This window comes from Opisthocomus hoazin, chromosome 13, assembly GCF_030867145.1.
Source record: "Opisthocomus hoazin isolate bOpiHoa1 chromosome 13, bOpiHoa1.hap1, whole genome shotgun sequence".
NCBI classification, from domain to species: domain Eukaryota; kingdom Metazoa; phylum Chordata; class Aves; order Opisthocomiformes; family Opisthocomidae; genus Opisthocomus; species Opisthocomus hoazin.
Window position 1 is genome coordinate 16,362,048 of NC_134426.1, and position 25,392 is coordinate 16,387,439.

At 42.5% G+C, this 25,392-nt stretch overlaps 1 protein-coding gene across 1 annotated transcript; it reads right to left on the minus strand.

Moving 5' to 3' along the window:
* Positions 1 to 853: 853 nt before the first annotated feature.
* On the minus strand, positions 854 to 25,118 carry SUDS3 (SIN3A corepressor complex component SDS3). Its single transcript, XM_075434479.1, has 12 exons — positions 24,905 to 25,118; positions 22,242 to 22,311; positions 21,193 to 21,248; positions 20,725 to 20,796; positions 18,440 to 18,459; positions 17,710 to 17,866; positions 14,312 to 14,407; positions 12,309 to 12,370; positions 11,405 to 11,426; positions 10,557 to 10,662; positions 5,006 to 5,090; positions 854 to 1,633 (listed from the first exon to the last, which is right to left on the minus strand). The coding sequence occupies exons 1-12, from the start codon at positions 25,071 to 25,073 to the stop codon at positions 1,535 to 1,537; spliced, it is 1,014 nt and encodes a 337-aa protein (XP_075290594.1). The 5' UTR covers positions 25,074 to 25,118; the 3' UTR covers positions 854 to 1,534.
* Positions 25,119 to 25,392: the final 274 nt, after the last annotated feature.

The following is a 25,392-nucleotide window of genomic DNA, read 5'->3' on the forward strand; positions in this document are numbered from 1 at the left end:
GTCTCGGCCACAACGGCAACGCATCAGCAGCTCGGCCATAACACTCCACTCCACATCCACGTACGAACATCAGTTATTGGGATGTGACTGCCACCCAACTGCAGCAAGTAAAAGAAATGGAAACAGTCATTTAAAATATTCCATTTATCCAGATATGAAAGCAAGGCTAGACCGATGCTGAACAAGAAGGCAGTTCAAAAGCAAACACAAAAGATGTCTCAAAGTGACAGATATTGATAAAGGCAGAAATCACAAGATTTTGTCCAGTACTCAAAAGGAGCACAAAGTTCTTTTGCACAGAAGGCAAAGATCCGACAGCACTGCCAGTGCAATCACACGTGGTGTTGGTGGTTTCAGCCATCAGGAAAAGACTGGGAATAACAAAGGAACGCCAGAGTCAGATCTTTAAACATCTTGGAAGGGAGTACATTAATATCATTACCCGAGCATTGTCACTTGTGCTATTGGACAGCAAGTGTAGGAACCCAGTGTTATCTCCAGTAATTAAAATACCCTTCAAAGGGAAACCTTTGTACGACATTGCAGGGAACAAAGGTTTCAGATGTACACTAAGAGCATGTCAACGCCGCTTTCTACTCTGTACAGGCTTCTCCGGAAGATACAACAGACCCAGTATCTTCTGTCAGCAGGATTCCAGCATGACCTCTTACTCTAAGCTTGGGTAAAGAAACCGGCATTTACCTTTTGTCTCTCTACACATATGAGTGGTTATACTCAGACATATCATTCGCATCGTCTCGCTATCTGCCAAAGTCCAGTTAACTAATCCTTTGGTTTATACTCCTCCACCTATTTCAGGAAATCGACTTCAGCAAATAGACATACTCTTGGCTTGTTCATTGAAGGTTTTTTAATGTGAAGAGAAATGGAAGCTTCTGATTAACGACGCGTGACTGCTGAACTACATTAAAATCAACTGGATTTTCAGCAGTTTCTAAGCTGTTCACAATTCCCGAAAAAAAAGGCTCAGCGCTCAAGTCTAAGTGGTTCATCCAGTGAAGCTGATGTTGTACACCAGGTATTACAGATGCATCTCAGGTGCAGCTGAAAGCTGGCAAGATTTATCTCCTTTTGCACAACATCCCAAGCCTTGCAGGAAAATACAACCAAAAAGAATGAACCACCTTCGGTCTTCACAAGCAAAGCTTCTTCCACTGGTCTGATTCAAAGCATAAATGTAACGTTGTTTTCAACACAAGTCCCATTTATGCACCATGAAATGATGGAAAAAGTATGATGCAAAGTCTTCTTAAATAGTCACCCAAAACAAAGAAAGCAACAGAAGCTTGACGCAAAATCCAGAAATAGTCCAGGGCAGTGCTTGGATATCACTGAAGATTTAAGGACTGCTGGGGATTATGTGGCCAGCCACAAACTGTCTCAAAAGAGGTCATGACAGAGTTCTCTGCTGCTAGGATGAGTAAACAGATTGCCATTCCCCAATTAGAGGTCTGTCTATCAGATTTAAAAAAAAAAAAAAAAAAAAAAAAAAGGACCAAGGAAGAGCATACAGTCATGCAGCTGATCGTCGACGAATCACAAAAACACCTCGCTGCAGCTGTCCCAGATAGATTCTCATCTTTGTGCTGTCACTGGTTTTCCTCACCCAGATCTGCATGAAAGAAAAAAGAAAGGGGCATGGAGATATATTGAGGAGAAAACCCCCAGGAATCAATACACAGACAAATAAATCCAGGAATTCTTATTGCCAGATCTGAACATCTCTGCTACTCCGGGTGCACAGGTCCAGCTTAAGCCCTTCTCCCTCCCCACATTAGGCATTTGCAACCTGAGTAGAAAACGAAATACGGCTTCTAACTTCACTGCCTTAACTTCCTGCTCAAAACAGTCACCAAGAAAAATTGCTCTTTCTAAGTATCGTCAGGAAAGCAAGTCTCCTTCTGCCACAGTTCGCAGCAGAACTCTGGTGTTAAGCTTTACCTAATCAAGAATAAGTCTGTCTAGATCCACAGATCATAAAGTTATCTGTCCTGGGATTTGCCCAGACAAGTAACTATTAGTTAAATGAAAAGCTTATTCTGATTTTGTTCAGTGAAGCATTTCCCGCAATGTATTAAATAAATTGTATCTGCAGATAAAAGGGCCTCCTTTTTAAACACCTGCATGGAAGTACTGACATAACTTGCCGATATACAGAATGTTTCACAGGACAAATTGCTTCCATGGAGCAGCCACTCAGAATTTTTAAAAAATAAAAATCACTTTCGAGAAGTTTAGACCCAAATGCCTGTACTTTAAAAATAAAATCTGAGCAAAACTTCTCTGCATTTTATCACTGTAACGCATTTAAACACAGTTAAACAAATGCATGGAAAATTAAGAGTTATCCACCTCTTACTACTAGAATATTTTAGGACACCAGTCCAATATTGCCTACTGCAAAGGAATACAAAGTCAGCGTTGGCATGCAATTTATCCAAAACTTTTCTTTTTAGATACCATATTAGCTACAGACCTGGCAGAGCAGATTGATTTAACCCTATTGTTTTAATTACAAATTGACTTCACTAGCAGAAGCTCTCAACATAAAATAAATTTAATATTTGCCTTCATTTGTACTTCAGTTATTTCTCTAGAGAAATTAGAATCCACCTTTGTTGATACCCATCTCTACTGCAACATTTCCAAGCATTTGGTATGTTTCACTAAGCAAAAGAAATCTTAAATCTACAAACTCTGAGCAACTGTACAGAACAAACATGTACGGCTTTACGTTCTATCACAATACGATAGAATGGTAGGTTTGTTTTGCTAAATCACTTTGTTAAGTTCCATTTGGAGAAAAATTAAAATTCAGTTTTAAGTGACCACAACAGTGAAATTACTTATTAACACTAAAACATGCCACACAGTTCAGAAAAATAAAAGCATCAAGACACACATGAACTTCAAACTGCTGTTTTAGACCTACAATGTATTTTGCAATCAGAAGACAACATCTCTTAATTCTAAAGAACTGAAGGAGATGGTGAATAGAAACAACCAAATCCATCTCTGAATTAATTTTATTCCTAGACTGTGAAGGAAAAATAAACTTCCTCCTTTTTTCAACTTCCAACAAACTGAGCTTGCTGAATAAAGTCATGGGAATAAAAAAATCCCAAACTTTCCCACATGTACTAAAAAGCTTACTGTTGTCAAAAGGTAAATGACTGAACTGGTTCCATGCACTTGGCCAACGATTTGCACCAATGCAGCAGCTGATTCACAGTTTCCAAGGAAATCACATCAAAAGTAATAGATTCCCTTTAGATCTAAAAACATCACCAAGTTTTAAAGAATTTGGGCCTGGGAAGTTATTTTTGGATTGTTTTTTTAAGGGGGATCATCATAGCCCAGACTGTGTCGGAGAGGCCCACAGCCAATTGTGAAATTCAAATCCAGTTTAACAAAATGGATTTAGACCTTCGTATGAACAAAGATACCTCTGATACGCTGTTCACTACTTCCCCAGCCACAAGAAGGCAACTGCATGCCGTAATATCTCCAGTGTTTCTTAGTTAGGTCTTTTCACTCTAAGCATTAATGGAAACGCTGGTGGGGAGACACTCTGTGCAAATATTGGCAGTAAAGCTCCTCTGAATGACTTCATTTCCTTCAGAAATGCTCTCAACTTTTGACTCCAGCCTACAATTAGAGACCTCAAATCTAGATCTGCCTTCCAACTTCTAAATTCAAGCAGGACCCAGTAAGATCATAGTTTGGCAACCATGCTTCCGAATGCGTGATGAAATCAGAAGCGCACACTGTACTCCTAAAAGGACACCTTCTCATTTCAGTGTTCTGCTTGGTATTTATCTCCTTTGGCTTTATACTGTTGCAACGAACCCTCCCAGGGCAAACAACCGCCATGCCTCCTTCCCAGCCCCTCTCAAAACAGCCCCACAAAACCAAAACAAAACCTACTGTCTCTTTTCAAAGGGGAATTCATGCATTTATAATTAACAGATTGCACCTCCTTCGGGTTTCAGGTAAGATGCTCCCAAAATACTGAGTTTTAATGTTTTACGTTAACAGTAATAGCTACAATCAGATCTATGTTTTTAACGCATCTGCTAGCATGCTACTACTACTTTATCTAAACAACCAACCGTTGAGCATAACAACTGTTGTTGCAAGGAAAACAGTTGTGATACAAAGCATATCCCATATGCAACTCATTTTGTTGAAAAGAAAATATTTTCCCCGAGCTGCCAAAACAAATTAAAGTTACTTTATGGGCTGACTGAAAAGAAGTGCATTCAAGTCTATCGTTTCTTTCCTTGAAGCGTCTGCTATCTGCAAGCAAAGAACCAACTGCTCCCTTTGCCCAACTGATGCACCGCACAAGCACTAAGCTTTTCTTGCGAGATTCACATCAATCTTAGGCACACACCTCTCTTCACCTGCTTCTCTAAGCCTTAATCACTAGCCACAAGAAAATTGTCTCAGACAAATGACTCGCCTGCCCTCTCTCCCAAGCAGGTGACGAATGCTGCCACCTCACTTTACAACACATGTACTCCGGTTAGCAGGAAGAATTCTCTCCCCTTAAAACAGCTACATTTGGTGACAAAGATTTTTCCTCATCCTCTTCTGGATTCCCAATGGGATTTTTTTTTTTTTTTTTTTTAATTTTGCATTAATAATACCTGTATGTATGTTCCCGAAATAATGGAAGTGGACCTTACGAGTGTGGTGCCAATGAGATGCAACACGTCAGTTCTCCTCATTTTCCTGCCCGCCAAACTACTGCTTGCAAAATGCAGGATCCTTCTTTGGTGTCTTCCCATCTCCGATCTATCTCAAGCAGAGATCTCTCAACTCAGTTTTGTCTTGGATTCAGCTTCTTTAGACACCAGACAACTAGATCTTCTCTGAAAGTAATACTGATTATCTCTTAGCCCTTACTAGACAGCCGCCTACCTGCCTGTGCTGACCCACAGCTTTGCCCACTCCCCTGAGAAACAAAGCAGCCCAGTACCTCGTTGGCGCCCACAGAGCTGATCACACAGCTGATCTTAGTGTTCTCTTTAGACTCCAGGTAAATAGCCTGGCTCTTGTGGTACCTGCAAAAATAAAATTAAAAAAATATTAGAGAAAGGGAACACATGAAACCAGAGACTGAGAAAAGAACCAGCGATAAGACTGATAAAGTCTACAAGCATTTGGACAGAGTAAATATGAAGCCAGTCTCTCTTTCCACACCGCTTTCCCCATCTTCACCCATGTAGCGGGTGGTCTGATTTTACACACACACACTCTTTGCATTTAAACGCCGCTTCAGAATGCATGAAACTCTCTCAATTCACATTCAATTCTGCACACAGACTACTGAAAACAGATTTCACACCTGAAAGAGGGAGAGGCAGAGCACCAAGCCACAAGGCAGGAGAACACTGACTGACAATAAGCCCGTGTTTCAGGAGTTAATCGAACCAGCCTTTCAGATTTCAAACACAGGACGGATTTTAGCAGGCAACTCCATATTATGCCTGATAAAATGTGACAGAGCAAATCACAGATACTCTAAAGTTATTCACATTCCCCAATACAAAATTACTAGCGCACCGCCACCAAAGTGAATTGTACTCAATCAGTGCAGTCTATATATTGTTTAAACAGAGACCTCACATTTCCAATACTGTCTTCTTTTGTGAAAATATCCAAAATGGTAAGTGACAGGTAACTGACTCTGTAAGAAGCTGTATATACCTGCCATGATGAGACCATGTCTAAGCATATCCATTTTTTCACCTTTTAGATCACATTTTAGTCATGCTATGTATTTTTCTTAGTGCATTTTGTATAAAACAAAGTAAAGACTTCGAAATTCCTAACTCTGAATTGCTGGATTTCATGGTCTCACCTTCTTCGCAGACCGCGTTTCTGGTAAGCGCTGCAAAGCATGCTAGACAAAACTCCCTGTTTCTGTTCGTTCTGCCTAGGAGAGTGCCATAGCCAGAACTAATCATACTGCAACAGATTACTTGTAATTAAGTAATCTTAATCAAGAGAACACCAAAATGCTTTATAGTTATAAAAGCAGAACTATACTTCCACCTTGACCTTAATCATGATGTGCTTCAGATTTAACTGGGCAATCCAAGCTGCAGAATCACTGCACAGAGCTTCCTGCAGCAACGACCTGGGATGCAACTCCCTGCGCCCTGACTGGCTGACAGCCACTTCGCAAAACGCAGGGCTTTCCATACTCTTTACAGTTATTTCTACAATAACCATACTGTAAATATGGAAGTTCTCCAATAGTTTATTCCACCATTTCTTCCTACCTGCTCACATACTCCCAATTTTCACACTGCTTGCCAGTAATAAGAATGATAGTGTCAGCTTTCTAAATGGACGAATTATGAATAGGCTGGGCAAGGTAATAGAAAAACCCACCCAAATCCCAAAACCTTTAGACACTTGTGCCCAACCATTACTCTTTCCCTCTCACTTTAACAGAAAGGATTTCAGCGGGTTCGAGGGCAATGCAACAGCAGCAATGATCCGAGCCAAAAATTCCAGTTTACTGCGCCCAGATGATCATTAATTGCTACAAAGGAACAGTATAAGCTGCTACAAACCAGACCTCGCTAAGACATGAAAATCTCAGTCTGGCAGTGTCCTACCACGCCATGCTGTGACTGCTTAAGCAAGGAGAATGCATCCTTCCCCTCTACACTGCCCTAGTGAGGCCTCATCTGGAGTACTCTGTCCAGTTCTGGGCTCCCCAGTTCAGGAAAGATGAGGAGCTACTGGAGAGAGTCCAGCAGAGGGCTAAGAGGATGAGGAGGGGGCTGGAGCATCTCTCCTACGAGGAGAGGCTGAGGGAACTGGGCTTGTTCAGCCTGGAGAAGAGAAGACTGAGAAGGGACCTAATATATACTTACAAATATCTTCAGGGTGGGTGTCAGGAGGATGAGGCCAAGCTCTTTTCAGTGGTGCCCAGTGACAGGACAAGGGGCAATGGGCACAAACTGAAGCAGAGGAAGTTCCAGCTGAACATGAGGAAGAACTTCTTCCCTCTGAGGGTGACGGAGCTCTGGCCCAGGCTGCCCAGGGAGGCTGTGGAGTCTCCTTCTCTGGAGATATTCAAGACCAGCCTGGACAAGGTCCTGTGCAGCCTGCTCTGGGTGACCCTGCTTCGGCAGGGGTTTGGACTGGGTGACCCACAGAGGTCCCTTCCAATCCCTACCATTCTGTGATTCTGTGAGAATGAATGATCTTGATACAATTGGTGCACAAGCTTCTGAGTGCAGAAGATACCGCTGCAAATGACAACTCTCCAGCGATAGCTGTGTCTGCACAGATAATGAAATATTTTTTCCACTCAAAGCTGTTTCTTACGATTTTTGATTATCAGTGAATTCCAAAGTTAATGACACACACAAAGCTGGCTTCAGCACCTGGATTGCACACCACAAGTTACCATCCATCAGTAAACCTATGTTAACTGTGCACAGAAAAGGCAAAGGAACAAGTGAGTTCAGCACGTTTTCATTGCAGAGTTGTCTGAACTGTCTCATGCTCCATGTACGCAGAGGGCTAGGTCACCTGAAGGCACAGAAGGAGCCTGGTACACCTCAGTTACACATTTGTGTCTCAGCCTTTTGCGAAGTTTATATACTCACAGGGGAACAGAGCGGTAGAACTGAGGAAACCACTCCAGATGAAAACCACAATGGAATTTAAGTTGGCTTTCATGAGAAGGAAAGTGCCAAACAACTCTTGCTTTTGCAGTAGGTAAACACACCGCAATACTGACAAGTGAAGCAAGCAGAAATAATTCCACTTTCTGCTACAAAATATTTTGCTGAAAGGCCAAGATTTTCAACGGCATCTCCATCAGAAGATTGAAAGAAAATCACTCTGCATTACTGTATACAGACAAAGCTAAAAGCAAGAAGATGGCTGTTTTACAGCGAACTGTATTTTAGGATCTGATGGGGTAGCTTGGAGAAAAATGACTGAAGTCAAATTCCCCATCCATCTCCAACTCCCTATACAAAGTCTCCACTTTGGAGATACGTTTGTGAATGCCTCTGCAAGACCTTAGGGAATCCATTACTAGCCTTAAACATTCGCTATTTTGAGATAATGGTCCTTCACGTCTGCTGTCAGGAAAGAGTAGTAGTCGCTCCTGAGCTGTCAATTTTATTATTTCTGGTGCATGCCAGCAGCTACAGCCTGAATACACCTTAGAAAAAATTACCCTCCCACTATCAAGAGTTACTTCATAATTTTAAAATACCAGCTACTTTGCACAAGTACTATTACTATTAATCAAAAAATCTAAGCAGGATTATTACAGCCAAAAAATGCAAAATACTTCTCTTAAAATAGCTTAAGACCAAGGAAAACAGGAAAGGCAACAGCTGGAATTCCTGACAGTGAGACCCCCATGACAACCGAATTCAGCACAATGAAAATATCTGTTAATGTGTTGTATCCCAATTAGATACCTTTCAGAGAGAGCTGGTGCTTCTGACATTCATCTGGGCTCATTGAAGCTCTCCCAGGTTTAAATCCAGTAGGAGCTTGGGAGCTTTACTGACAGATTACTCCAGATTCCGTCTTTCCTCCTTTTTTTTTTTCTTCATTTATGCAACACCTTACAGTACTCCACATGCTTAAAAAATCCGAAGAACAGTTTATTCGTCCAAATATATCATAGAGGATGGCCACTTCACACAAAAAAAGAAATTACGAAAGCAAAAAAAGAACTTCATGAATTTGTGAAGTGACAAGTAGCCTGTTCGGTTCACGTCTGCTTTACACTTCACACAAGCTAAAGCTCCATGCAGCACCTTTTATCAGAGTTGTATATACTGAACCCTCAACGAAACTTCACTGTCAGAAGAGTAGCAGAAGGAAAAGCTGAGCAACTGTACAAGATGGCTGTTGTGTAGAAAACAAGCTTCATACCTATCACTTTCTGTGATAAAATTACAACCTCGTCACTTGTTGTTTTGAGCCACCAGAACACCAAAGTAGGCTACAAATAAGCATATGACTTGCAAATTGCTTTCTGCTCAATGAGTACTAGATTGCTGCCTTGATTATCCAGTTTCGCATGTCTCGTGGATTAAGTTTAAGACCTGCCAAGATTTGTCTGCAAAATTTAACATTTTCCTTGTGTTTTGCGAGGCTTGCACAGCTACATGCCCATAAAACTTAACAGAGCTAAATCCCATCAGCAATTCTGAAGTTGCTTCTCCCATGTGGGTTTGATCTTTAAAGGTTATTTGGATTTATTAGAACCATTTTTCATTCTGCTCATCTGGTGCACAACATTTCATCTGCCACCTTGTGGAACTGCAGGCTTGTGTGCTACCGAGCTGAACAAATACTGCTCATGCCACTGCACCTGCAGTCGCAGAGTATCTGCGTCCGAGCTCTGCCACCACAGGGACCCGGACAAGCTCAAGAAGTGGGCCCATGTGAACCTCATCAAGTTCAACAAGGCCAAGGGCAGGGACCTGCACATGGGTCAGGGCAACCCCCTGCAGCAATACAGGCTGGTGGATGAAGGGATTGAGAGCAGCCCTGAGGAGAAGGACTGGGGGGTGCTGGCAGATGAAAACCTGGACGTGAGCCACCAATATGCGCTGGCAGCCCGGCAGGCCAACCGTGCCCTGGGCTGCATCCCCAGCAGCGTGGGCAGCAGGGCGAGGGAGGGGATTCTGCCCCTCTGCCCTGCTTTGCAGGAGGGACTCCCCCCAGGAGTCCTGCGTCCAGCTCTGAAGCCCTCGGCACAGGACAGAGCTGGAGCTGTGGGAGCGGGGCCAGAGGAGGCCACAGCAGTGATCCGAGGGCTGCAACCCCTCTGCTGGGAGGACAGGCTGAGGGAGCTGGGGCTGTTCAGCCTGGGGAAGAGAAGGCTCTGAGGAGACCTCATTGCAGCCTTCCAGTACTTAAATGGAGTCTACGAGAAAGATGGGGACAGGCTTTTTAGCAGGGCCTGTCGCAATAGCACAAGCGGTATTTGTTTTAAACTAAAAGCAGGTAGATTTAGACTAGATACAAAGAAGAAATATTTTACAACGAGGGTAGTGAGGTTTTACAATGAGGTCAGGCTGGACAGGGAGATGTCCCTGCTCATTGCAGGGGTGTTGGATTAGATGACCTTTAAAGGTCCTCCCTTCCAACCCAAACTATTCTGTGATCCTAGCTAACCAGCTACACAGCTACATCACACCGTGTCTGCTTGTGGCTCTCTTACTTAGCATTTGCTTTGACAAAAATGTTTCCAAGTGTCACAGTGTGCACCACTGACTCCACAGAAAAGACTGAAGTCTCCTTTTATTTGAGGCAGTAGTTACTCCTGAAATTCTACAAGGTCTAAGCACTCCATTATCACTTCTGGTTTACCGAAGTCGCAATGATTAGCCCTTGGAGAAAGCAGCTAACCTCCGCCCAAAAACATCTTGTCCTCAAATTCTTTTATCAAAGCAGTTTCTCTCTGCAGTCTTTGTCTCCTCACTACACAACACTCAAACTGATTAAAACAGAAATTTACCAGGACTTACCATCTCTTATCATAGTAGAGTTTTCCGTCTTCTATCCGGGCTTCAAACCGCTGTGCTGGAGATTCTGCTGGTGTAGCTGGGAGGTGTTCGGGAGAGGAGGGAGAGGCTGAGAACAGGAGGGAGACTGTGTTTAAGATCAGCATGTGTCCACCACACAGTAGCACATGTGACTGCAGAAGTGCAATTAATTAGGCTATATTAAGCAGAAATAATAAGCACAGAAAGCTACAAACACAAATTTCCATCAGAAAAATATTTGCTATCAAGACAAATAATTCAGCCTCTGCCTTGAATATACAAATGATAATATTCACTGAAATACAATGTTTATCTGAAAAAATGTTGATAGGTAGGTGACACACAATGTCCTTTATTTTGTTTTAATTCTAATCCACAGTAAAGTAGTTAACTAGGGTCAGAATTACTTAGGCAAGTTATTACTGCTCTGTCTTGATATAAAGCATACAGACTCATCTGGAGAGCTGAAGGCATAAAACCATAAGCTCTCAATCCCACTGTCCACCTGAAAAGCGGGCAAGCTGCCCAGATGCATCCAAACATAATGGAGAAACCTCTTTACACAGTTTGACTGTCTCATGCTCAAATGTTTCAGCCACCAAGGATGCATATGCCTCCCTTCCCATCCCTGACCAGTTTCCGAACAGGTGAAAAGACTGCACACAGCATCCATTTGCACAATAGCTACACAAAGAACAGCAATTACGCAGTCAAAACAATTATCCAGTCAAATTACACAGTCAGCAATTACACAGTCAAAAGCCTACAGTATAATTCTCTGTTCAGAACAGCATGACTGCGGACTGGTTCCAACGCAACTGTTAACTCACCTGGTCTCTTGGGTGATTTAAGCTACATGGAAAGAGAGCAAAGAAGCGTTAGAGATCTGACATGAGCTATAGAAGTCTGCAGTAATAATTCCAGATAGCCTAAATTTCCATACTCTAAACGGTTCTTTTTTAAAATGTAGTGTTAAATAGCATTAACACATAACCAGAATAGCATGCTGTAAACAGCCAAAGGTCATCAATATCACAACACAAAAGGTCTTCAAACTGAATTTCTTCAGAGCATTCAGATAACCCACTAAAACAAGTCAAAACCAAACCCATCTAACACGTTATACTCCTTGAATATTTCTCAGGGTACATAAAATACAGGAGATAAATCACTGGAGACATCTCAACAGCTGGCACAGAAAGTATGCTCCACTACCAGCCTCAAAAGCCTTAATGAGCAGCCCCTATTTTAAGAAATTTGGTAAGCCTTAAAGCGTCTAGCTAGAAAGCAATAGGTTAACCAAATCTAGAAAAACTATAAACATACACACTGCACCATATCCAGGTTGCTGAAGTATTGCAACAGTGGGGAGAAAAAAAAAAATTAAACCCACTACCCCACACTGAGGCTTAACCCAGAGGCAGCCTGCGATCCCACAGAAAGACGTGTCAGCATCTGTTCAGCCATGCGGAAGAAGAAAGGAACTGCTTAAGATAGCTCATCACTTGGTTCAGACAAAAGGTAACATTTTTAGGTGACAGTCATTTTAATTAGGTTAATTAAACCTATTAAAATACCATCTTGCTAAATCTTTTATTGTGTTACCTCAGAAAGCCTGTTGAGATGAAATAGTCCCATATCTCAAAAAGCAACATAAAACGGAGCCCTGTTCTCTTCCGGGGAGAGCATTAGCTTTCTCTTTAAAACAAATACAAGTCAAGCAATAATCCCTACCTTATTCAGCGTTCTCAGGTCCTCCATTATCTGCTCATCAGTCAACAAGTAATTTAGCTGAGGTTCACAGAATTAAGGGTCCCATAAGCTCTTGACAAGCAAGGCTAAAAATTAAAGGGCAGTGACATTTCATTTGACTAAACGTAAACCAAGACGTTGTTTCTGTAAAGTTGCATGAGATTTTAATAAGCGTCATACTTGAGCTTTTTTTATCATACGAATTAACGCAGGTCCATCTCCACAGAGCCTCACACTTAGCAGCAAATAGAGTGCAAAATCCCTTTAACCTATTCAGACATAACCGTCAATGAAAAACCTTTCACGCATTGACATTTACTGCACGGAGGCATCAATCACTAGCATTTTCGGTGTTTTTCATCTTGCGTTTCTGTAGAGAACAATCTGGGAGCTGAAACACAACCGCCTCACTTCAGAAGCTGAGTCCCACCCAAACCTAGGAAAAGAAACTCATTGTTTTGCAACTCAGTGAGCAGGAATAGAGACAGAGAGAAGAGGGGAAAGCCCCACAAAAACAACTCCAAAAAAGAACCGGAAAATAAAGCCAGAGGTACAAAACACAGCCTTGTGTGGATGAGGATAAACAAGAGCCTACCATTCACCTCAAAAGAACCCCCACATCTCAGAACACAGAAGGTGCTGTATTATGGCCTTACGAGAGCTCCGCTCTCATTTTGTGCAGTTTCATAATCGCATCTTCCCGCTTCTCTCTTCTACTGCTCCTCTCACTTCCACACAAAAAAAAAACCTAAGTACAGAGAAGGAAAACAACACCCAGACAAAGCAGTGGACCCTCTCTCCAGCTTTAATCTACAGTGCTTCTTCAAAACAGCTGTTAAGTCACAAGTATTTGAAGTATTACACTAAAGTCAACAATTGCTAGGCTGCGTTTGAAGGATTTTCGTTCTGACGGACTTTAATCCCCTCCCCAGTGAGGAAAAGCAGGTAGAATTTCATACTGTGGCTGCTGTATCATGCTCAATTAGTAGGTCACATTCACTTGTGAAACTCATTTATTTTGGATCAGCTAGGGGCATTAATAAATAGGTGGGTTTTTTTTTTCCTGAAAGAGCAGAATCTCCAACCTGAAAGAGGTTAATTAAAACTGGAGATGCTGGTGACCATCCTGCATGAACCCTAGAAGTTCAAGGTTTGATACTGCCTTCAGAAAATGTGACTCACTGAAGTTGTAAGATGAGGGGTTTTTAAATCTGATTTAAACCATACAAGTTTGGAATCTAATAATAAGCCTCTGCAAAGCAAATATCACTGCCCTCCTCCCCAGGTAAATTTAATATAAAAAAAGAAAAAGTGCCTATCATCACAGAGGAGCTACAAAAATATTTCCAGAAGCCAAGGAACATTTTAATTATAAGAAACATGCAACAAAGCAGAAGAGAAGGATTACATGTACATGTTTTTCTCTCTCTCATGATATATAAAAACAAGATGGATTTTCAGCTTTTTTTTTATTCAAAGAACAAATCTAGCACTCCTTGCTTTTGCTATGCATCTCTGGATTAGAGATCTGAAGCCTTTATCAGAAATGGAAAAACTAGTTTGATATGACAAATACGATCTTTCTGGTAAATGTTTTGTCACATCTTGAAATGAGCAAAGCTTTGGCTCATGTAAAAAGCCATTTACTACCTATGGAATCAACTACCTCAGCATTTATATATAATGTTCTTTTAAAGTTTTTTTTTCTTTTGTGAAAAAAACATTGCTATTCTCACTGACAAAATAAAACCACGAGTTATCTCACAATATTGTGAAGTTTAAGTTAGGATATGGATGGACCTCCGAAGACTGGGTGTATTCTATTAGTTTATCACACATTATACATGACAAATTGTGCTTCACTATTCCCTAAAGTCTGATCCTAGCACCTCATTTAATTTTCCTTCCTGTACAAAACAACATAGATGCAGGTAGCATGATGGCTTAAAATACCACAGGCCTCCAAGGACTCTGTAAAAGGATATCAGGGGCAGGTTTCCTCCTCTTGTCTGGGATAGGAACTGGATCATTTGGTCGTCGCCTCAGTTTCCTTGTCATAATAGGCTTCACTTCCATTGAATCTGCAGAGTAATGAAGTCGGAGAGCTGATAAGACCAGAGGGAAAGGCGTAAGAAGGAGCAGCTTTCTACATAGGGCACAAGGAAAATAATCTTTCCTCTTTCATAAAGAAAATTGGATTTTTTTATTTTTTTTTTTTGATGGCTTCCAGCATCCAAGCTGGAGCTGCTGACAGCGAATACAAGTTCTCTTTCATACCAGGTCACCATTCAGTGACAGCATTGTGATGCCATGGTTACAGCTCTCGTTGGCTGGAAGTGGCACAGTTGGTTTTGGGGGCATTTTACGGCTCTTTCAGGTATAGATAACAAGCACAATGATGCTACAAGGATTCAGGGCAAATTAATGCTAATGCTATCTGCTTTTGAACAGATCATTTAAAAGGCAAAGTTTATGGAGTTCTCTGCTAACAAAACTTGGATAGTTAATAGCACGTAAAACATCAGCCACAAATCAATTGCTGTCTTTTTCTTGTCTTCAAGCTGGAAAAATCACTTTGTCAAAGGAATACAGATAACTACTGCATTCAAGACTGATACATCTGTTGGAGTAATTTTAAACATAAATAGCATTTAAATTCAGATGATCTAAAAATGTTTGAAATTATGATTAATGAAATGAACCTAATTAATAACATGCAGAGCAGCAGTTGTCAGGAAATAAACTGTAGCATATGCATTGGGGGGAAAGAAAAAAGTCTGCTTACAATTGAAACACAAGTCTCGTCACCAAGTAATTATCTTCAATTATAGTTTGTCCAAATGTCTACAGGTAGTCTTAACTGAACTACTTTATTCAAACTGTTACAAATCATTCCTTAATTTATGAAGATATCTTGAACTGGCAAGCAAAAGACGACTTCTTAAATGGTAAACACATCATCTCACCTCTCCTTCTACGTGCCGAGAATTATTTGCTCATCTTTAAGCAGACCTGAATCACACCCTAGCTTGCACTTCAGCCTGTGAAGCCTCTTTGGCTCCCTCTACATGTAAAGACCTTGAGCAGCTATGCATGTTCAAAATACACCAAATTATTTTTCTTTCTATCTCAAGGATAAACAAGGATGACCACGGTGTGCATCAAGCAAACAAATACTATGATAAAAGCTCTAAAAAAAAATAAAAAAAAAAAATGAAGTGCCACTGACTGAGTGTATGCCAAAGGAAACCTTATCTCTAGGATTCCAAGCTGATCTTGAAAAACACAGAATATTAATAGCCCTGAAGAAGCTAAAAAAAATAACTTACTGGGTTGAACGTAAGCTATTCTTCTCATTTGATAAGACCAATTTACAAAAACCTCAGAAGAGGGGTTTGAAGCACTTACTGAAGGCGATATGTAGCCAAGTCAAAAAGACTTTTTCTCCTTTTTAAAAATTAGTCTCAAATGAATTGCCACAGTTATCTGTATTGCTTAAAATGTGAATAAGGCAAAGAGATCAATTTTCCTCTCTCTCTATCTTAGCATCCTGTATCTCAAAATTGTGCCAAGTCAGCTGAATGTCAGCACCAAACAAGTTTTAAAAAAACCCACCAGAGTTTAAGAGTCTTACATTTACTGTGAAACACTTGAAGAACTTTTAAGATTTGAGAGATTCGTGAAAACTTTATATGGAAAGTTTAGAAGAGCTGCTAAAGCACCAACAGATTTAACCTGAAACCCAGTTTTCCATGAGGCTTAACTATTAAGAACCACTTTATACCACGCTCCAGAACAGGAGGCAACTACTGCAACCTAACGAAACCGCCACTAACGAAACTCCCAGCACTCCCAGACCAGCCTACTGATAGGCCTGCTAACTTGCATCCTCGTACACGCTGAACTTCCACAGGTTTTAAAAACCATTGAGTCCACATCAGTTCCAGTATTCTTGCTTCTTAGCCTCCAGCGCTCGTTCACAACAAAATCTGTTACTTCTAAAGAAATCACATTGCACTTCTGTTAGTCTGGAAGGAAGGAGATACGGGAGGGCTAACACACCGACACAGAATGGATCTCTTGTCCGGAGTTACTACATGCCTTTTCCTAGAGCTATATTTGATGAAACAGCTCATCTCTTCAGGACATGCAGCAATGGGGGGGACACACTGCCCTGAAGAGGATTAATCTGGTCCCCAAATCAGACTACTAAACGCTTCTTTTTACCCCTCCTCACTCTGCCTTGAACTCTGCAAATCCAAATCCTGCTGCTAACAGCTGTCTCACTGACAGAGAAGCTGGATTCCTTCAGACTCCTAGAACGTTGGTATGCAGATTTCCAAAGGTAAGATCTAGTTGGGTCCTAACCCACTAATGAAAATCTGCTTACAAGATCAGTGCTGCATCCTCACTTGGTAGTGAACAGGCATAGGATAACAACAGGAAAGTTAAGGTTAAGGCACAGTTTGAAAGAGATCAGGCAAACAGCATAGCTCAATCTGTTTTCCAGACCAGATTAGCCCTAACAGTTTGGACAAAGCCAAGAGCACTCCTGAGTGTGTCCAAACGGGTTTTAATTTTTGCTTCTGAACGCTAATCAAATTATTAGCTTACATAACTTCTGCTGATACTATGCAAGAAAGATATAAAAGGTCTAAGTCATGGACATGCCTCAGCAGCACAACCAACATTATCTGTCCATAAAGTGAAGGAGTTGCTCTTAAAAAGAGAATCAAATCAGATTTTTGGCTCAGTATCACAGCAACAATTTGTGAAGGAGACTAATTACCCCTCTACTTAGCTCCACTGTGTCAACTACTGCAAAGAGCATTGCCAAGGCACCAAGGATACCAACTGGTCTCATGAAAGAAATCTGTCCCTGTCCATTTAATGTCCATTTTCCAGAGTCTGGGCACAAATGTAGCTCACAAATCTATTCTTCTGGCTTGAAGTAGCCTATTTCAACCTTTATTGTTTGCCTTTCTTCAATTTCTTGACCACCTATTACTAGAGAAAAAAAGGACACAGTTTACAACCTGGCACTGCTGGTTAGGTCAGTATCGTGGATTATCTCAATAGCTTTATTGCCAGATCACAGGAACTGCAGCAGCCCCTTGTCCTCCGTATGAGAAAGCCTATCCACTCTGCTGCCTTACTGGCACTATTCTGAGTTCCCCTCTCAGTAACTCAGGTCACTGAATTTTATTATGAACTGCCTTCTCCATTAAAAGACCACCGAGTGTTCTGCATCTGTTGGCATTTGAAAAGCTTTAAAGCCTTCACGCTAGCTGTCTGTATATAGCCACATCGCTGCCTTTGTATCTTTTTTCCTTAGCAGTAGCAGAGTGGATACCACAAATGACAGATGCCTATCTTGTTTTACCTCCTGTTAATTCCATGGTTAGCTTTTCATTCTCAATCATCTTCTTTTTCTCTTCCAACTCTGCAATCAAGTTTTCCTTAAGCTCAATTTTCTTATCTTCAAACTCCTTTGCTGCTGCTTTCTTTTCCTTGACGTAATTCTTCTCCACCTGATCTGTCTAATGCAAACCAAAAAGAACAAAAAGGTTAACTAAGGAACCAATGACAAGTTAATGGTATCACAAAAGCTTCTTTCAGCTGTTGTATTGATTAGCTGTTCAGTTCAAAACTGTAGCCAGTTCTAAAGATTATCAATATTCATAAGCAACAGAAAACCATCTAAAAATTATTAAGTAAGCAGTACTGTATTCAGAAAAGAATTATTTTTCAAAATAAGTTTTAATGTTGCATAACACATCAAGTCTCTAGCAGAGGGCTCTTCAGATTTGTAAACAGCGCTATCATTTACCATCTTAAACAAGCTTTTTAAAGAAACCAAATGCACAACAAGCATACAGCAGCCCAAGAGCAAATAATTCTTTTAATTCTGTTTTAATGACAAAGTCCAGAAGCTACTTGAAGTAACACCAACAGCAGGCTGTACTACGTCTCAAGTTCAATAATGCTAGCTAAAGGAAGAAAATTTCTTTAAACCTTCTAGGAAAACAAGCACAAGTACTAGTTGTTGAAACAAGAGATTTATACTTCTTCCTTCTAGTTAACATATATTTTGATAAATTAAAAGTACTTACTTCCAGCTGGAGGAACAGTTCTGAAAGACAAGAAATACTTAATTTATTATCTTCAAGGATGCACAAAATTACTTCCCTAACATTATATGGCATTGAATATTGGAGCCAAGAGAGGCAGAGAACTGTAACAGTGTACACCCTCATCCAACCTCAACTCTCACTTTGCAATTAAATGCTGAAAATAAAGTAAGTATGAAAAAATGCCACAAAAATACATTGTTATTTGAAGTTTTCTACAGGTTGTCAAGCAGATTTGCAAAGCTTACACTATTGTATTCCATACTATTCAGTTCAGCTACTGTTCCAAGCAGTACTAAGCACGTAGTCCATCCTTCCAGTTTACCTACAATCAATTGATACTAGACACAAACTTCCCACATAGAAGCTTGAAACCTCTGGCTGAATGTATGGCTGGCAAAAATGCATAGTTCAAGCCAATTTCATGAATTTCAGCAGTGACTGAAATAATTCTGCAGCTGTTAGAAGATTCATCTCACATGTGTCTGATTTCAGGCTGCTTACGCCTGAGAAAACAAGCAAGGAAATTGTTAGGTATCATTGCAGGTTAAGCTCTAACACACAGCAATGATTAGTTCAAGTCAGACCTGGGGATGAGGCGAATGGATTTCTGGGTGTCAAACAGTCCCACTACTGACATTTGTGCAATTCCTAACGACTTGAAATTAAGCAGGATGGTAGCCTTCTTGCATTTCCTGGAGGACATAATGTCCAAAACGAAGTTTTTACTCAAGGTAGTGGCAAGAAAAGAAAATGAAGGCACCTGATCAGTCCTCAAGTCACCATATTTCACCAGCATATTAAGCTTTGGCAATACTTCAAATAAATTCCGTAAAGATCACAGGTTTCAAATATGTTTCAAAGAAGACTGTAGTAGCAACACTGTACTACTGTGCCTTTTTCAAAAATAAATTTAAAAACTAACAAAATAAAAACCAAAGGTGCTAAGGGCCCAATAAAAAAAAAAAAATTTTTGTTTGCAAAGGGCTCTACTGATTGAGCATGGAAGCAGTGTTATGGAGGGGTAACCAAATACTGGTAAATCTAAACTGTTGCTTTAATATCTGTGAATTCTCAAAAAAAAACCCAAAACCTCAATATGAGGAGGATAAGTGTAAAAGACCATTCTTCCTGTAGTACTAGGCAGTTGGATTTTTTTGATCACAAAATTGAAAGTTATCACCATCTGCCCTCCTGTGGAAGAAACATGTTGCTGCAGCACTGGTCTTCGCCAGCCAGAAATAAAAGTTTGCAATCAGTCTTCATTTTACCAGAAGAACCCTGTACTGCTAGAACGCAGCTCTAACGCACACGACATTCATCTCAGAAAGCAGATTCCAATTAACAAGACGTAGTTTAATTCACTTAAATTCCTCAAGCAAACACTTTACCATCCCAAGCACTTTTAGAGAGACGCACTTCATACTATTCAAAGGGTGGAGTACGCCAGCCATCATACAACCATCACTGCCTCTCTGTCATATTCCCCACAGTAACGGCCAGGCATTACAGGGCTCATCCAACTTTTCTAAAGGAAGAACAGCTACATTTCCTGTTTCCACCTAACAGCTTCTATAAAAGGGCCTGCTTCAGTATCCAAGATAAATGGATCTGCTTTCCAACCCATCTCTCTGCAGGAACGCAATAAAGGATACCTGCATGTGCTGAGAGCTAGGCACTTTAAAAATTAACTTGGGCCTTTGCTCCTGAAACAGAGTCCCAGAACACAGAGTACAGGCAGCCCATGCCATGTCACAGCTACACAGAATGACAGTTTCAGCAGCAAACCCTCTGTACTCATTGTTCCAGGGCACAAAAGAGATCTTCAGGAAAGCACGTAGTCCTAACTTGCCATTCCTACAGAGATAAACAGCGCACCTGAAGGTTTCAGACAAGTTGCACAGAAGAACAAGGCAAAGCAGGAGACTGCAGGTTAGGCATGGTGTCAGATAAAATTGAAATAATTATGCTACTTGTGGTGCCTTGCACAAATGAGGACTAAAACTCTTTATTGATGTTTAGTAAACAGTCAGCAAACAATGTTGATAATGGGAAAAAAAAAAAAAACACAAAAACATCAAGATAGATCCCATGACGCTTTGTGCACTCTCAAAAAAATCTACGCTATACCCTTGGAAGCAGAAGCACCCTTTGCTCCAGCAAGTTCCTTGTCTTTAAAAGACAGAGTTACCATTATTTTTCTTCAGGTGTTAGAAAAATCATTAACTGAATTTGTCTGCAGCATCTTAGAAAGAAATTAAGCCTACCTGCATTTCGTATCCTTTCTTTGTACTGCTGGTCCAACTTTTTCATTCTCTTCTGATATTCCTGAAGAGTACCTAGTGGAAATAAATTGTGGATCCCCATTGGAAATTTATTTTTTCCAAGTATGAAGTTTTCTCAAGGAGCCATACAACACTTGAAACACAAATACTAATATCTGAAATCAGAAAACTACAATTCTAGTTTGCTTATTTTGATAAGCACGTTCCCCGTTTTTTCAGAAAGCCAACTGCCCCTTTTCAGAAACGCTTCAGTACACAGAGGCTTAACTACAAGTGTTTGGAGGAAACAGGGATGGAAAGTGGCTGACATTTTTCACTCAGCAGCATGACTGAGAGCCAACATTCCGTGAAGGATGCTGCTTAGATCTTTCAAAACCCTCATCCTTCTCTGACCTTTGAGAAGTGCTGAAAATCGCTTAGAAGAAAAAAGCTAGCCCCTTCAGAGCTTACCTTCCTGCAATTGCTGTAATTGCCTCTTCAGAGATGCCAGTTTGTCTTGATACATTCTACAAACACAGAGAGCACACAACTTTACTTTGAAAAACAGACACATATCATTTATTTCAACATCTGTTTAGGTTACAGCGTGTTTACACAGAATTAAAAACATTTCAGAAGAACTTCAGGAAAGAAACAAACAACACCTAAAAGAATATTATTCAAATGAAAGGTCATCACTGCCTAAAAACCCTGCCACCCCACTTGTTTCACAGTGCTCCCAAGCTAATTATTTTGGGAACAGTTCAGGGTAAAAAAGGGTTGGGTGTTTTTTTTTTAACATTGAAATCGAAAATGACATTTAGATCTACAGATGCCAGAAACTTTACAACAGAATCATTCTGCCACTTTGTCAAGTCTTAATATTCATGTATTAGTTCCCTACTTCTATAAGAGAAGGCATTTCCTCACATAGATCTTGACATGGTAAAAAAACCCCAAAGTCTATTCCTGATGCTGTTGCAAACATGCATTTCCTTTCTCACATATCTGCAGTTTAACACAGGCCAAGTCTTCCCGACCTGTATAAAAACCATGTCTCTGCCAGTAAGCAAGAACACAAAATACTGCAAATACACCTAAACACCAAGGGAAACTATTTCAAGTCTCCAAAAAGCCTGTCTTCTTGGACAAGATCAGCATCCTATTGTTTAAGGTTTTTAATAAACAGCTTGCTTTTTGCTTGGCTTATATAAAGTAGATCCTTTATTTTATGTAAAGGACCTGCCTGCAGCAGGATTCATTTCCAGCAAAACTCAGCTGCTCCCAGAAAGCTATACCTATTTCTTTGTTCAAAACAGAGGCAGCACTTAGTTTCTTGAACACATAGAGAACAGTGAAGGAACAGAGAGAGGAAATACAGGTATATGGACTCATTAGCTATTACATTGGGCCAGGCACTTAAAAACCCCAATCTTGGCCCAAAACATTGTAAGGTTTTATGCAAAAAACCACCCCACCAAATAACATGACCTTATTTCTTATTAGAATGGGTTACTTACTGTTCTTTCATTTCTACAAAGTCCTCTTCCTCGTGTTTCGCCAGGTCAGTTTCGCTGGCATCCTCAGTGTCTAAAGGAGGTAAAGAACGACTTGCAAAAACTAAAGCAGTTCTTAGAAAATCCCACAAAGTAGTCAATTATTTGAAAACAAACAAACAAATACCCAAACTTCAGGCAATTTAACCTCAAACACACAACCAGACAGGCCTCTGGAGAGATGAATTCAGAAGTGAAAAGAGTCATCTCACCTCTTTCCTGCGGCTGCAAGTTAACCTTCATAAATCCTCTGGCAGTTTTGCAGTGAACCTTCCATCAAGTCTAAACAACTTCTTCAGATACTCTGGTAATTTCTTCCCAGTTTAAGAGCGGGAAGGTTCTACATTAATGCTCACTTATACTGAGGCGAGACAGAAACAGTCTAAAGACTCTGAAAAACGTTTCAGACTTCTTCCTACAGTCTCACCCATGACATAACATACTGAAGACAACGGCTGAAACAGCTGTAACTGATTCTGCATCTTGACCTGAAACACTCCAAAAATACTATGACTAGGTGCTGTCAGGGTTGACCACACAGGTCTCGCTGAAGAGAGCAACGCTACTTGCGGGGATCTGAAGTGGACTTCCCAGCTGCACATCGCACAGAAGTACTTCAACATTCAGACACCATGAAGACGGACGCTACCATACGGACAGCACCAATTTTACGAACAGACAATATTAACTACAAACAAATCCAACCAGTGTGGGATTGCTAGTTTTCTGCTATGCCTTTTCATGCTTCTATTTATAAGACACAGGTAGCCAAGAGTTAATTAGATTCCCCCCCTCAGGGAGAGACCAGTGCCTGGGGCCAGAGTTGTGGCAGGCAAAGCCCAAACTACAGCTGCATTCTGGAAGGAAGGGGGGCACCAGTGCCTCAGATCAAACCTTTCTCAGATTCTCCTTAAACTATGAACAACTGCTTTAAGTTTAAATGTATTAAGATAAAATTCAACACACCAAAGTTAAAACAAAAAGTTTTAACTGGAAGAGAAACACTTTGACACCTGTGTCACCATAAAGGACTCCCATACTCCGTTTACTTGTGTGCAGCCACGGAGAGCCCCACACCGACCAGCGCACTGTCAGCCTTCGTAGGATCTGCAGGTCTGGCTCCGGCGCCTCATTCACGAACGTACCAGACATGACGGAGGACTCTGGCTGAACGAGCAACAGGCACTGTCGAAGGGTCATTCTTCCCCTCCCTGATCTGCTCCTTTACGGATCCTACACTCTATCAGAATACTCTGGGAATTACTTCCATTTCCTCTTCTCCACTGCTTTCCTGGTCCTTCTATAAAAGCCCTCTTTCCTCCAACATCCTATTGCACGCTCTAACTTCTATCTGAACTTTCTTCCGCCTTAACTTCCTGCTTCCCCCTTGCCCCTTCACACCACAGAAATATAACACAGAATCACAGAATGCTTTGGGTTGGAAGGGACCTTGTAGATCATCTCATTTCAACCCCCCTGCCAGGGGCAGGAACCCCTCACACCAACCCAGGGTGCTCCCAGCCCTGTCCAATCCAGCCTTGGACACTGCCAGGGAGGGGGCAGCCACAGCTTCTCAGGGCAGCCTGGGCCAGGGCCTCACCATCCTCAGATCAAAGAGTTTCTTCCTTGTATCTAACTTAAATCTCCCCTCTTTCAGTTTAACACCATTACCCCTTGTCCTATCGCCCCATGTCCTTGTACAAAGTTCTTCTCCAGCTGTCTTGTAGGCACCTCCAGGCACTGGCAGCTGCTCTAAGGTCTCCCTGGAGCCTTCTCCTCTCCAGGGTGCACAGCCCCAGCTCTCCCAGCCTTTCCTCCCAGCAGAGGGGTTCCAGCCCTCGGATCATTGCTGGGGCCTCCTCTGGCCCCGCTCCCACAGCTCCAGCTCTGTCCTGTGCCGAGGGCTCCAGAGCTGGACGCAGGACTCCTGCGGGGTCTCAGCAGAGCGGGGCAGAGGGGCAGAATCCCCTCCCTCACCCTGGGAGCAGCCCACGCTGCTGGGGATGCAGCCCAGGGCACTGCTGGCCTGCCAGGCTGCCAGCGCACATTGCCAGGACACGTCCAGGTTTTCATTCACCAGTACCCGCAAGTCCTTCTCCCCAAGGCTGCTCTCAATCCATTCTGCACCCAGCCTGTATTTGTGCTTGGGATTGCCCCGACCCCAATGCAGGACCTCGCACTTGGCCTTGTTGAACTTGATGAGGTCTGCACAGGCCCACCTCTCCAGCCCGTCCAGGTTCCTCCATAACCAAGTTCCTCACACCAGATTTCTCTGCTGCTCTTACTCCTCTGTCCCATGCACCCCATCCCACCTTCTCAGCACTCTCCCCTCTCTCACTGCCGCCTCTTCACCTGGGAAACCACTCCAATCCCAGCTCTCCACCGGCTTCCCCCTTCTACAGGGAACCCAAGCAACCCAACGGACCTTGTTTCCTTCCCATTTTCCTGATGCCCCAGACCGCTTCTCCACCAGACCCGACCCAAGCCGTCCTTCCCCAAACACCCTCCTCCCCCTCCCCAGCGCACCCACACGGAGCAGTCCCCTTCCTCAGCCCCCCACCGCCCCCGCTCCCCCCCTCCTGGGGCAGCGCCCCACCCCCCACACCCCAACCCGCCACCCTACCAACCTTCATCGGAGTCGCGGGCCCGGGCGCTCCGGTCGCCGTCCTCCTCCTCGGCGCTCTCCAGCTCCTCCTCCTCGTAGTACTCGGGGCCGGGGGGCATGGCGGCGGCGGCGGGTGCCCCAGGCGGGGCGGGGGCCGGCGGCGTGGCAGACACCAGCCCGGCCGCGCTCATAGCGACGGGACACGGCCTCCGCCACCGCCGCGGGCCCGCGCCTCCGCCCGGCGCTCGGCAACGGCGCCAGGACCCGCGCAGCCGCTTCCGCTTCCGGGAAGCCGCCTCGCTGCCGGAGGGCCCCGGCCCGGCGAACGCGGCGGGCACCTAAAGGGGGCGGTCCTTGGGGGAGGAGAGTGGCTGCGGGTTCGAGTCCCGGCCCCGCCGGCAGCGCGCGACAGGGTGATACCGCGCATCGGGCTTTCTGTGCCAGGCCTCACTGTTCAGGGGAGTTATGGGGGGACGGGGGGCTTTGCCGGGACCTCCAGAGACCCGCATT